Below are 13,425 nucleotides of genomic sequence, written 5' to 3'. Positions count from 1 at the left end.
ACGACCTTGCACTTGCCAGGCAGGTGTTTATGCCACTGAGCTAAATTCCAGATAGGAGAATATTACTCAGCCTTAAGAAGGAAGGGAATCCTGCCATTTGCTGTAACAGCAACCCACTTGGTAGACATTGTGCTAAAAAAGGTCTAAAAATTTGTATTTGAAATGGTCCCCAGGTGGTGCTGATGGTGGGTTGATGGGTTTGGAGATTTGGGTCTGGCCTCTGGTATGAAGGGTGTGACCCTGAACCTGTCCCTGGTCTTTAAGAAACCTATTTCTGCGTTTATAACTCAAGGGCAGCAGCCACGATCCTGTCCTGAGGGGGTGAAATGTGATGTTTGCCTGAGCCGCAGGAAAGATGCAACCAAGCCTCTGTGTGTGTGTGTGTGTGTGTGTGTGTGTGTGTGTGTGTGTGTGTGTGTGTATGGGGAGTTTACTGGGCTTTTTCCTCGGGGTGGGGTTGGCAGAGCTTTCCTTATGTCCCCCTGCTCCCTGTTGAATGCGTTAAAGTGACTGTCTGCTCCTGCAGCTCCCGGCTCTTAGTTTTTCCGGAACAGAAGCCACAGGTTAGCTTTGTGCACTGCACATGCTCCGGGCCCAGTGGGAAGGGTCCACCCTGGAGTGCCGGCGTGGGCTGCCCGCGTGGTTCCTGCTCTTCAGCCTGATAGTGTGGCGTGGGCTGCGACAGTGGACCGCTCCCCCCCACAGGCTCCACGTTGTCCTCGCGCTGTCCTGTGCTACATTCCACATAACATTCCTGCAGCGAGCTGTGCTTGGCCCTGACGTCACCATGGAAACCAAACTATCCAAGGAGACGGGATGGCCTTGGAAACCGCAAAATGTGTCTCCCAAAGGGGGCTGTGGGTTTCTACACTGCGTTTTCTCATATAAATGCCAAGAATTCTCTCCCGTGGATGTTAACTTCCCTCCCCCATGTCCTAGAGGAGGGAGCTGTAGATAGCTTCTCCAGAAGGGAGGGGACTCTCCTGTCACCTAGGTTCTGATCACCAGGGGACACGCTGCCCAGGAGATGGCATTGCTACCCACTCCTTCTTGAGTCCTTAGACCTCAAAATGTATGCGTGGGTACTTACTCCTCCATGGCCACACCCGGCTGAATCCCAAGGGATTCTGATACTTTAAAGTCTTGAGGGGAGCGGTAGAGCGGTGCTGGTCTAGCTAATCTTCGCCACTCTCAAGTGCCTGTATTTCCATAGTTAGGGCAGAGGAACCCTAGGCTGCAGAGGGGGAGCACAGAAGGTGGAAGGCAGGCATCAGTTTGCTCAGGTTTGAGTTCAGCTGGCCCAGGGTGGAACTCTGGCTGTGCCTGAGGGAGCGCTCCCTTTGTTATCCTGGAATGAAGGAATGAGACACTTGCTTGGGAGTGATGCCAAGTGGAAAGGCGGGGTGGGAGTGCTCATGTCCCAACTGCTTACAGATAAAGGGGCATCGTAGGCAAGGGAGTCACAGAGGGCTCTGGCAGCACGATGGGGCCCAGGATCCCAGGTCCTGCTGTCCTTCCCCCCTGCACCTCTTCCTTGACAGACATTTGTCCATTGGCTGAGTATCTGTGGCTCCTGGGTGATATTAATCCGGGTGCCTGCATTGTGATTGATGCTGGTGCCTGCCCAGAGAGGGTGCCTGGTGGGATTCCGATAACCTGCTCACATACCTTGTCTTTAGGTTCCTTTTAGAAAATGGTGGGTGGAGGTGGTGCAGGAATTGTGCTGCTTTAAGCAATGACAGCATTTTAAGCCTCCTAACCCTGGAGGTGCTTATTAGCACTTCTGATGTGCGGATCAGAGAAATAAAGCAACTTGCCTAGGATCACATAGCAGGCAAGTGGCACGGTGAAGCTGATTTACTTTTCATATTCTTCAGGCATTATACTGTGTCCTTGTGGGCCACTGGAGTCTAGGAAAGAGTCAGACTCAGAGAGGAAGCAGACCCAGACAAGAAAAGACAGCCTCCTGGTCCCCCTAAAGGTTTGTATTTGATTTTCAGGAAAAATACAATTGCTTAGGTCTTCAGTCTTTGTTTTTGTTGTTATTTTTCTTTAGTTTTGGAGCTCGAGCTCCAGGTTTTGCACAAGCTGAGCAAGGGCTCTACCACTGAGCTATCCCTCCAGGCCCAAATACAACTGCTCAGACATTGGTCCAGAGACCATCTGGCTAAAGATGCCCTATCCCTAACACGGAGGCCAAGTGTGAACAAAGAAGACCCAGTTAGTATTATTCAGTTAAGCAGTCGCTGGCTATTTGAATTTTTCATTGTTCATTTGTCTCATCACTAGGCGAAGTTCTTGGTCTGTGTGTGGATGTTTCCACGGGCACAGATTCTCCATGTGATTATGCTTTCCCTCTTCCTGGAGCTTGAGACAGGCAGGAGAGAGGAAAGTTATTTTTCATTTGGCCATAGAACACACACCCTAGTCTCCCCTCCTGGCAGCTAAGCCTTGTGAGCTCCACAGGGTGTTAATTACTTGGTCCTGGGAATGGCCAGATGAATGCTGCCTCCTGGATACCACTGCTGGGGGACGCAGCAGGACGCAGAGACTTCAATGGTGGGGGCACCCTCCTCCTGAATAAACTCAACAGGGGTCCTGAGTAACTTGTTAAACACATTTATTGATTCTCTTTTTGACAGTAACCAAACACAGTGAGTGACCATTATAAACAAGAAAAGAAAGGCATTCGTTTGTACTTTGTGAGATCTGGCTGCACCTGGAGAGAAAAGACACCCTTTCCCAGGAATTTACAAGGCAAAGTGCATTCCTTCACGGGAGCATCACAGGGGGAGGATGGCAGTTTTGAAACGCAACAAATCTGTCGCCTGCTATGCCAGGCTGAAGCTCACCTCGTATGAATGATCGAGCCATGGAGTGGATGTAAAGTTATACTTGCTTAGCAAAGGCATTCCTGATTGCCACAAACTCAGTAAAATTGGTTGCGATGAACAAAACACAGAGATGGTGGAACAAGTGAACTCAAAGGATGGAGTTGCGTGGAGCCAGGGCTTTGCCTGGACGGAAGGAGAACAGACCAAAGCCAGAAAAATGAAATTAACTCGTTAAATACATTTATTGAGCTGTTAACAATAACCAAACACAACGTATGACCTTTGGAAAACAACAAACAGCAAATGGTTAGTTCTGATTTTGGCAAATCCTACTACAGATATGTGACAAAGAGGGAAATAATTCCATTTCTTTATAGTCTGCGGTGATAGATATATATACAGTGTGTAGCTCTTTAAGGTCTGTCCTTTGTGTTCTCTTTTGAAAGTTGTTGAGTAAACAGAAGAATCATAATCTAGAAAGAAGTGTCCTTGGTCGGCTTTGTCCTGGTCCACCTGTCACCAGCATCCTTGAAGGATCCCAGGACAGTGCTGGAAATGACCTGGTGCAAAGTCCACTGGATGCTTTCAGCACTGTGCTTTCTCGACTCTTTCGCACTGGGAAGAATTTTGTATGTACAAAGAATGAAAAGTCTCACTGGGTAGATTTCTTCGTTCAGGAAAATGGTATCAAAATTGTCATCAGGTTAACTGGTTATTGTCTTCTAAGACTTCTTATGAATGAGCCTTTTGTGTCTCAAACTTGACTTTCCAGCATGGCGGTTGAATGCGTGTGTGAGTAGTATGGTCACACACAACACGTGTGTATGTGTGTGTGTGTGTGCGTGTGTGTATGTGTTTGGGATCTGTGTATAACAGATGCTTTCCTCTGCCATGGTTTTTGCACACACTGTTCATGAAGAAGGGACCAATCCAAGGAGCGAGTGAGGCTCGGGGGGCGGAGGAGGGAGAGAGAGAGGGAGGAAGGAGGACGTTCTAGGTTACATCAATTCACAGTCGTAGCATTTCGCTGAGATGGAATTCTTCTTGGCTTAGTTCCCTACTTGAGGAGCCATTCATTTACTGGAAAGAGAAGAAACAAAACCACATACACACAGCACAAAACAAGACACAGCTGAGTTAATTTCCACACAGCTTGCGGGGAAGCTGGAAGGAGCTGTTTTATAAACCTGGCTTACTTATTTGTCTCCTAACTTCTTCTTTCGCCATGACTCTCTAGTCTGTGCTTCCCAATATGGTAGCCATGAGCCACATATGACTATCATGGAGGAACATGAACCAAGCACAATGAGTTGTGGCGTCAAATGAAGCCACACTCCCGACATTCAATAGCTACCCAGTGGCTAGGAGCTGTTCTGTTGGACAACATAGATACAGATGGTTTCTGTCATCACAGCAAGTTCTAGCTGATGGCTGGTCTAGACCAGATGGAGCAAACCTCAGCCCACAGCCCAAATCCAGCACACTGCCTGTTATTTTTGTCAATGAACTTTTACTGGAGCACTCCTAACCTTTTTATTCACATATTGTCTGTGGCTGATTTCCTGCTGAATTGATAGAGTATAATGGAAACTGTATGGTCCACAAAGCCTAGGGTATTTGCTGGCTATTCCTCTACCAAAGCATTCTGGTTCCTGTGATGGACCATGAGCTCTATACGGTTAGAGCCATGTCTATCACCTGCGTATCCCCACCACCCATCTGCGTGCCTGGCCCATTGGAAGCACACAGTGTTAATAAGTGCTTGTCTTTTTAGTTGTGGCCATGAGGCAGGTGCTCTGTGATGAGGGAACATGGAGAAAGGATCAGGGATGAGGGGACACCTGGGGGCAGCAGTGGCATCTGCTTCTAAAAGCCACCTGATAAGAGCCATAGCTCCTGCATGTGGGGAACGTGTGACTGCTTCAGAGGGCTCCCTTATTTGCCTCTCACAGTATATTCTGGATGCGACAGGGATGCTCAGGAAGAAGCCAGTTCCACAGGTGTAGGTGACCTGGTTAGGTTGGTATAACTTGTTAGAAGCAGGTCCGAAGCAAATGCCTTCCAGTCTGGGATATCTCCAAGACCCCGTGCTGTCTCTGCCTCCCTTTCCACATTGAGGTTTTGCCACAGTGGATCACAGATATCTCACGTGAAGAAAAGAGGAGAGACAGTTTGGCATGGACCACAGGATTACAGGAGGCAGAGGTCATTTTCCGTGTCCACCAAGGTAGCAGTCCTAACCACTTCTCGGGAAAAGGGTGCATTTGTGTGCTGTGTCACCTCATTGCATCAGATGCATTTGACTGCCTTCTAGAGGACACATAACCCCAAGCTCCAATACTTTTTGTTGTGCTGTTCTAACAGATATCCTCAGCACCCTTTCTGGGATCTTTTCAAAAATGACAATAAAAAGGGCTGTCTTGCTTGAACCACAGGTGTGTAAAGGTCTCACACAAGTGGCATCAAACCTGCAGTATATATCACACATACCAAGTTTTGAGTGTTTACCACCTTTCTTAGGAATGATGGATGGGCTTTACCTACAGAAAGGACCATGCAAATGGGCACAGTGGTCACAGTTATGACTCCTCTCATGGGCAGGAGCACAGGCCTTTTGGCACAGGTCTAAGCAAAAAGCTGAAGCCCTGACCCTGTCCCCTGCACCACGAGCATTGGCACCTACCTCTGTACTGGAGCTTCTGGGCTCGGTTGTTTGGACAGTCCTTCCCCTGTAGGCTGAAGTTGATGTTGGTGCGGATGCAGCGATTGTTGAGTGGCTGCACGGGCCTGAAGTTGTCACTCATGCTCAGAAAGATCTGAGATGGCTGATTCTGGCTGAGGAGGCGTAAAGAATGCATCTGCGGAGAGAGGAAGAGCTGTGAGATCCAGCCATCCTCTTCCGTACACTAGGGAAGAAGTAAGACTGAGTAGCCAGGCTGGTGGTGCTGGCTGTTTGCAAAATGCCATGAGCCACTGGGCTCAAGGAGGCTGAAGACCACCAATGCTTCCCAGTCTGGAGGGAAGTGGCTTCTAACTCACTAACTAGTTCATGTGTCTCTCTGAACAATCCATTTACTCCACCTTCCAGTGAGTCATTTATCCAAGGAAGGAATCCAGCTGGGTGCCCTGTAGGATTTCTTCCTGCCTGAGGGATGCCTGTGGTTCAGTGCTTCCCAGACTCGTGGATGGGTGTTTACCCAGACATCAGTGATGGCCCAGCTAAACTATTCTGGATGGACTCAATGCATTTTGTGAGTACCAGGTCTAGTTCCACCCCAGGACTGTGAAGCGGAAGAAGACACTCACTAACAGGAGAAGGGAATGAAGAAAATATGCAGCAAGAAGAGGAGGAAAGCTGGGTACAGGGGTGTGCACTGGTGATCCCAGCATTTTGGGAGGCTGAGGCAGGAGGATTGCAAGTTGAAGCCCAGTTTAAGTGATTTAGTGACTTAGCAAGATCCTATCTCAAAGTAAAAGATGAAAAAGGAGATGCAGCTCAATACAAAGGCCCTGAGTTCAGTTCCCAGCACCATGGGGAGGAGGGTGGGGAGTAGGAGAGGAGCAGAGGAAGGCTCTGGTATTCTGATTCCAGGGAGTTTCTGACATCAGTTTCTTATTTTAAATTCCATGAGAGACTCAAGTATCTCTTGAATAAATCCTTTGTCTATGCTTGCACTATCTGAAGGAGGTTACTATTGCTGCTTGTCTTCTAAGGAACTCTAATTAATAAGGACTCGATTAGAAATATCAGACTGTCCAGATGGTCAGGTGGTAAGTCTGTATCTGTTACGGTTTGTGTCTAGATGTCCCTTCAAAGCCTCATGTGGTCAAAGAGTTTTTTTTCAGATGCAGCTGAATCCAGGGCGTGTGATTGATTTATAGTGCAGTGCTGGGTTTAAGGGTTCTGGGATTGAAGGGGGTGATTGCTAGATCAACTGCCTGATTGGATTGGCATCAGCCTAATCCCAATAGACTGGGTACAATATAAGGGACAGAAAGTGGCTTGTTTCACTCTCTCGCTTGCTGCTTTTGCTATCTTCCACAGTCACGAACTGTTGCTCCCTACCATGCCACCCTGCCTTGGAGCCAGCATGGACAGATTATGGACTGAAACCTCCATAAACTGAGAGCTAAATAAATCTTTTTCCTTTTAACTTTAGGTGTTGAGTATTTTGTCTCCGCAATGAGAGAACAGTGGCTAACAAAATAAGCCAAAGAGATGGGAATCTGGTCCCTCTGCTCGACTTGCCTTTGAGTTTTCATAGATGCTCACAATCACAGCATGTCAGAGCAGGAAGAGACTCCTGCGATTTACCCTTGCTCCATAATAAGGCTGAGGAGCCCTGAAGGTTGCCTGTAAACCATCAGAAGCTAAGATGAGGCATGGGACAAATTCCTCCTCTCTTCCCCTCTCCCTGAAGAAATCAACCCCTCTGACACCTGGATCTTGGACTTCAACCTCCAGAAGTGTGAGGTCATGTGTTTCTGTTGTGCCTCTTGGTTTAGCAGCCCTAGTAGCCTAACACAACGGACACTGAGCCAGCCTCACCCCCATCTTCATGCCATCTTCCCCGTTAGCTAGTGGATGACAGAGAGGCTCACCTGCATCCGGGTTATATAGACGGGCTTGTTCATTATTATCCAACTTGCTGTCTCATAGCAGGGTGGGATTGTCATTGACCCATCATAGGTAATGAAACTAGAGGTCTCCGGATATAGTTCCTCTATATTAAGTCCCTGTAGTAAATATGCATCATCTAGAAGAGAAGACGAGAAGACGAGACAGACTTAAGAATTAGGCTTCTTTTTTTTTTTGGTCTTTTTCCTTTTTATCGGTACCAGGGATCGAACTCACGACTGCCTGCTTGTAAGGCAGGTGCTTATGCTGCTGAACTAAATCCCCAGCCCCTAGAATTAGGCTTCTTGAGAAAGCGTTGGCGTTGCCCATGTATCCTTTGTAGAAAATGACACCGGTTAGGACAAAGCTGTCCCTTTGCCTCCGTCTCAACCACTGCAAACAATAAAGTTTTATGTATCAATCACAAACATGTCCGCTCCAGGTGAGTGGAATGTTTCACTCCCTGTCATCCTTTTCCTCACCATATTGGTAGCCAAAGACATCACATAGCCACGGCAGATGCCAGGGATGCATAGAATCACACTTGCTCTGTGGGATGGGGTGCTGGGTACCAATGAGCTGTAAGTAGTGTGGTGCATCCCAGGGAAGTGGAAAGAGCCAGGTTTTTTTTGATGGTCCCTGAGCTGTAGAGCCCTAGGCTTGACCATCACAGCAACCCTTTGGAAGGTCCCTTGCTTCCTATTCCTATTATTACCTTTAAATCCGTATTTTTTTTTTTAATTCAACAGATGGGTTGAGTTTTTAGGAAACCATGACGTATAGCACACTGAGGTTTTAGAGTCTTAGTAAATTACAGTGAACTGCTCACCCTTTCTCTGTCCCCATGATTCCTCTTCCCTTCTTTTTTGTGCATGGTTGCTCTCTTCTCCTGGCTTCCATCACAGTTGGTCCCTTGGTTTTCTGGCCTTTTCTTCTCAGGTTCTTTTTTTTTTTTTTTTTTTGTCTTTTTCTTTTTTTATCGGTACCGGGGATTGAACTAATGACTGCCTGCTTGCAAGGCAGGTGCTTATGCCGCTGAGCTAAATCCCCAGCCCCTTTCTCAGGTTCTTTTGTTGATACTTATCTTCTGCCCACTCCTCCAATGTCACCTTCCCTGAGGACCAGGCCAAGCCTCTCCTTTCTCACAGTCCATGTTTTTATCCCAGAGTCAGCCTGTTATGTCCATGGCTTTAACTCCTCTGGGGTTCCGTGATTCTAGGTCTGTCTCCAGAGCCATTGCTTCGCCTGGGGTACCATGGGCTTGCACCACTGCAGCCAGCCTACTAGACTTAGAAAATTCTTGGCAGGGAGCCGAATCCTAGCTGAAGAGAGATGAGCCTGACTCTGGGTTCACATGGGCAACTAACTTTGTGGAAAGTACTAACTTTTTGGTGTTGATATAATCTCTCAAGTTCAACACTGCACATATATAACAATAAAAAAGGGCTTTCACTCACAGCCAGAGCCTTGTATGGACCCATGGATGGGTCAGGCAGATACTAACATCTCATTCACAAGGAAACCAAGATCAGAGAGGCACTGTAACCGGCCCAAGGCCACAGAGCAAGCTGGTGCTGCAGAGTGGAACCTGGAACTCAGTTCTGACCTCCAAATGAGGGTAATTTATTCAGTCATTCAACAAATAGTCGCCAAGTACCTCTTGGTGCTGGATGCAGGGTGAGGCTCTGGGGATAGAATAATGAATGGGACAGAGAACCAGATGACAAATGGCAAAACAAATATATGTAGACAATAAAGTGGGGACAAAAATGCACTGACCTACTGACCCTGGGCATCAATGCTGTTACTCTTCCCTCCCTCTCTTCCTCCAGAAATGGCTCATTCAACTTTCTCTGCTCAGACAAGGCCATCTCTGCTTAAAGAATTTGAACTTCAGTGCTCCTTTGCCCGTCGCTTAAGTTAGGAACAAATCAGTTAGGCCAGTATAAAATGGCACAAATCAATCCCCCTTTGCCAGCTCCATTGCAAATGACCTCCTGCCCTGCTTATGGGGCAACAGAACAGGGCTCTGTCCCTGCAAAGCCATGAGGAAGAGAGCTCCGTAAGGCTGGATTTGGAGACTAATCCAGCCAACCCTAAGGGGACGACGGGCTTTCTATTTAAATAAAAACAAATGCTTTCCATCAAAACACTAAGGACCAGGACAAGCCCAAGAAGGGGGTAGTGATTGGAGTGAGACCAGGCTGGGTTCTTTGCCTAGCCTGTGTGGTCAGCGCTCCTGTGACAACACCTTGGTGTCCAAAACAGGCCCCGATATGATGGTCTTTGGAATTAGAGTCTGGCACTGACACAGTGAGCTGAGGTAGGCTGTTCATTATTTGCAACTGTTTCTTAGGTCCTCTCACATGCGTCATGCGTGAAGCTTGGTCAAGGTGAGTTTAGCTGCTGGCCTGAGCTGCATCTGAACAATAGAAGGTAATCAGAGCGGCTGGTGGGGGCAGGGTGCCGGGCACTGCAGCCAGAGTCATGCTAGAGAAACAGCTAAAGGAGTTCACAGTGATCTCTACTTGGGGACGGCTAGAGTGTGGTAAGATGCAAGGGGAGGACACCGTGGGAAATGAGCCTGGCTGGGTAGGTGGGCCACACCGGAAGGCCCTTCTGTGCACTGCTAGGAGTTGGAGCTTCATCGTGGAGGCAATTTGGAGCCACTGAAGTGTTGAAAGCGGGATAGTGTGATCAGATCTGTGCTTAATGAGGCCTCCTCTGATGACGGTTTGGCCTGAAGATTAACATATTGAATAAGAGACGGAAGCATGTGGCACATTTTTATTAAAGGTCAATGTGATTTGTTTAACCAAGCTTGCACAAGGAGCACATTGGGTACTCTAGCGTGCTGCTATTACTGTGTTTTATTTTACTCGGGGTGGGGGGAGGAGGGGAAGAAGGGGAGGCAGTGGAAAGGGGCTTTCCACACATGACTGGAGTGGAAAAAAAGAGCATCTGTGTTTTGCTGAAGCTGGAATCAGCCACGGGGTTGCAGAAAGGGTGGGAGACTGGCGGAGGCTGGCAGCAAGAAGCAGAGCTGACGTGCGTGGCTTTTCCCAGACAGCAGGGTGGCAGTGAGCTTCCCAATCCCCAAGAGGGCTCACACTCCAGGCTCCAGCCGGAAGCTCCCTCTTTGTCCACTTCTGCCTGAAGCTACAGTCATCAAAGCACAAGGGCAGCTTCTGACCTCCCTGTTCCCCACTCACAACTGTGCTGTACTCAAAACTCATGAATACTCACCCTTGACCTTCTGCCCTTTTATTTCGAATGCTACACAACTAGGAGAGGCCAGCATGAAGGATCTAAGCCTTGGGCTCAGGCCCGTGTGTGGATACTGACTTTGCCGCTCATTGTCTGCATGACGTGGGGCCTACAAGCAATTGTCTGAGCCTCAGTTTCCACATCTGTAACACAGAGATGGTTGGAGAGCTTGCCTCACAAGGGAGTTTGAGGAACAATGGAATCGTACTTTAAAGTGCAGCCTAGCACCAGGCCCAGTCCAGCTGGGTAGTACTGGTGTCACCTCCTTCATAGCCACAGTGTCCTTGCTCAGCAGGCCTGGGGTAACCACTGTTGTCCTCTCCTGGGCTCCTTGGTTTGCCCGGCTGGGTTGGTGGCCTCCTTTTCCATCTATTTGTGGAATGAGCTCTCTAATAGCTATGCATCTATTTGACCCCACTCAGCTGCAAGCCTTCCAGGGAAGGATTTGTATCTTTATCTCTGAGTCCCCAGGCCCCAGCAACAAATCCACATGCAGTGAGTACTCAATAAATACAGACTGAAAGAATGAATGAATAGTTCATGAATGAATGGATGCTGATGATGCTGGGCAGAAACCAAGAGAGGAGGAGGTGACATCTGTTAAATGACGGGGAAACATCACGGAGGCACCAGACTAAATACATGCGGCTCGCCACCCCCTCTTCGGTGTCAGACCCCAAGACATCAGGGTGAGATTTTCTGTTGTATTTTCATCTCATATGGTCTTACCGTATTTTTATACCACGCATGCCTGCATCTGTGTATTTACATGGCTGAAACTGACATGCACTTGACATGTGACATTCATGCTTGTGTCTCCCTGCTCTGCTTCAGGGTCACCCTGCTACACGGATGGTCTCTGCCCTACATACTGGAATTTGACAACTGCAGCTTTTCTTTTCCATCTTATTCTCACCCCTGTGGAAGCTTGCTTGGTGTATTTGATAGGACAGAGGAAATGGAACCCGAGAGAAGAATTTGGGCTCATTGGGGGGTTTCCCATGGCCAAAAAAGGCCAGGAACTAATTGTCACCCAGAAACTGTTGTGTTCATGGAGCAGAGAGCAGAAATCATCCTTTTGTGTATGCTGGTGTTAACAGTGAGGTGTTGTGGACAGAAAGAAACCTGAGAATGAAAGCACTGGAAGATGGATTCTCCTCTCCAAATGCCCATGGCTCTGTTCATCAGTGTGGAGAGGAAAGATCTAGAGGTCAAGGATGTTTGTGAGCAGAAACATAAAAATTTGGCACAAAGGTAAGATATTATGCATGCCACTACTCGCTTTAAGAATTTTTTTTAATAATGAAAGAAGTAGGTAAATTTTGGAGGATATTTTTTACAGAGAAGCTCTCTCTCTCTCTCTCTCTCTCTCTCTCTCTCTCTCTCTCTCTCTCTGTGTCATCTGTATCTCTCATCTATCTACCCTTCCCCCACCCATTTTCTGAGAAAATAGCCCACAGAGCACAAAGCCCTAAACTTGAAGCCAGAACTCCCAATCCAAGTCTCAGTTCTAATTGTCTAATTGAGATTTTGCCAGAGACTTACTATTCCTTCACGGATAAGTCACATAACTTCTTAATCTGGGGCACTAGAAAATTGTGGATAATTGCTAAGACCATCTTCAGGTAAAAAATTCCATAAATCCAAAACTGCCTCAATATAAACAAGTTTCTGTAAACAGACTTGTCTTTTATTGATGGAATTTGGGTTATGACACTGTTGTAATTTCTATTTTATGTGTTGTCTTTTTTTTTGGTACCAGGGATCAAACTCACGACCTGGCTCTTGCCAGGCAAGCACTTGAGCCGCTGAGCTAAATCCCCAGCGCGGCTTTATCTTTATGGTACAGGAAGACCTCTCCGATGATCAGTAGTGTAGAATATTTATCGGGAGTATATGGCCTAGTTTTACACTTTCAGGTGACTGCAGAAGTTGTCAGCTGTGCCTTTGGTTTTATGATTTGCCCTTGTGAATCTATACTGGTTTTTTCATCATGGTTTCAATGCCCAAGTCGACTTTTGTTGTTGCTGTTCAAGAAAAGCACACTGTGATGAAATCATCAGGACCACATAATAGGGACGCCTCTCTGTCTAGGCCTCCATGGTGGCCTTTGCCCTGGCATCAAGCTGACGATTTACCACCCCATCCTCATTCTGATCGTGCGGGTCCCATTCAAAGCCAATGAGAAAAAGGCACGGTACTCTTCCTGAAATTGATACTGTTTCTGATCAATGAACCCATCTGGCTATTTTATTATATGAAATGACATTTCCTTTTGTAATCGGAGGCAAATTCGACTGAGACAAAAAAGGCAATTACTAAAGAATAAAGTCATATGATTTTTTGGTTTCTGTTTTACACTAACAATAAACGAACAAACAGGGGACTCTGAGAATTGGATTCCTGGAGGTGAGCTGCCTGCTTTCCGCTCCCTGCTCACATGCGCAGCTACTCAGACTGCAACCGGGCAGCGAGCAGCCACTGCATTGTGCATTCTGTGAAAACATTTCCAAAGCTGTCGCTTTGGAATGAAAGTACAAGTTCAATTAAGTATAGAGAAAGGCACCGCAACAATCTGCTTAAACTCCTCAGTGGCATGTCATTACGTTTAACACGGCGTCCCCCAAGGAGAGGTGGGGGGACACTTCCCCAGCAGCTGTGAAGTGAAAGGCAGTTCCCAGCTGGTGGTCCTGCATGCACATTCAT

General features: G+C 47.4%; 1 protein-coding gene across 1 annotated transcript in view; it reads right to left on the bottom strand.

The window, feature by feature from the left end:
• Nucleotides 1-2,603: 2,603 nt before the first annotated feature.
• Nucleotides 2,604-13,425, bottom strand: part of Ca10 (carbonic anhydrase 10) — a 483,004-nt gene continuing 472,182 nt past the window's right edge. The window contains exons 7-9 of the mRNA XM_023563809.2: nt 7,437-7,591; nt 5,518-5,692; nt 2,604-3,914 (exon numbers count right to left, since the gene is read on the bottom strand). Coding sequence (XP_023419577.2) covers nt 3,892-3,914; nt 5,518-5,692; nt 7,437-7,591 — 353 coding nt within the window. The 3' untranslated portion in view covers nt 2,604-3,891. The remainder of the gene's footprint in view (nt 3,915-5,517; nt 5,693-7,436; nt 7,592-13,425) is intronic.

This window comes from Cavia porcellus, unplaced genomic scaffold (assembly GCF_034190915.1).
Source record: "Cavia porcellus strain 051 isolate PalLab524CR breed Dunkin Hartley unplaced genomic scaffold, mCavPor4.1 scaffold_6, whole genome shotgun sequence".
Lineage (NCBI taxonomy): Eukaryota > Metazoa > Chordata > Mammalia > Rodentia > Caviidae > Cavia > Cavia porcellus.
This window is presented reverse-complemented; position numbering and strand designations above follow the sequence as displayed.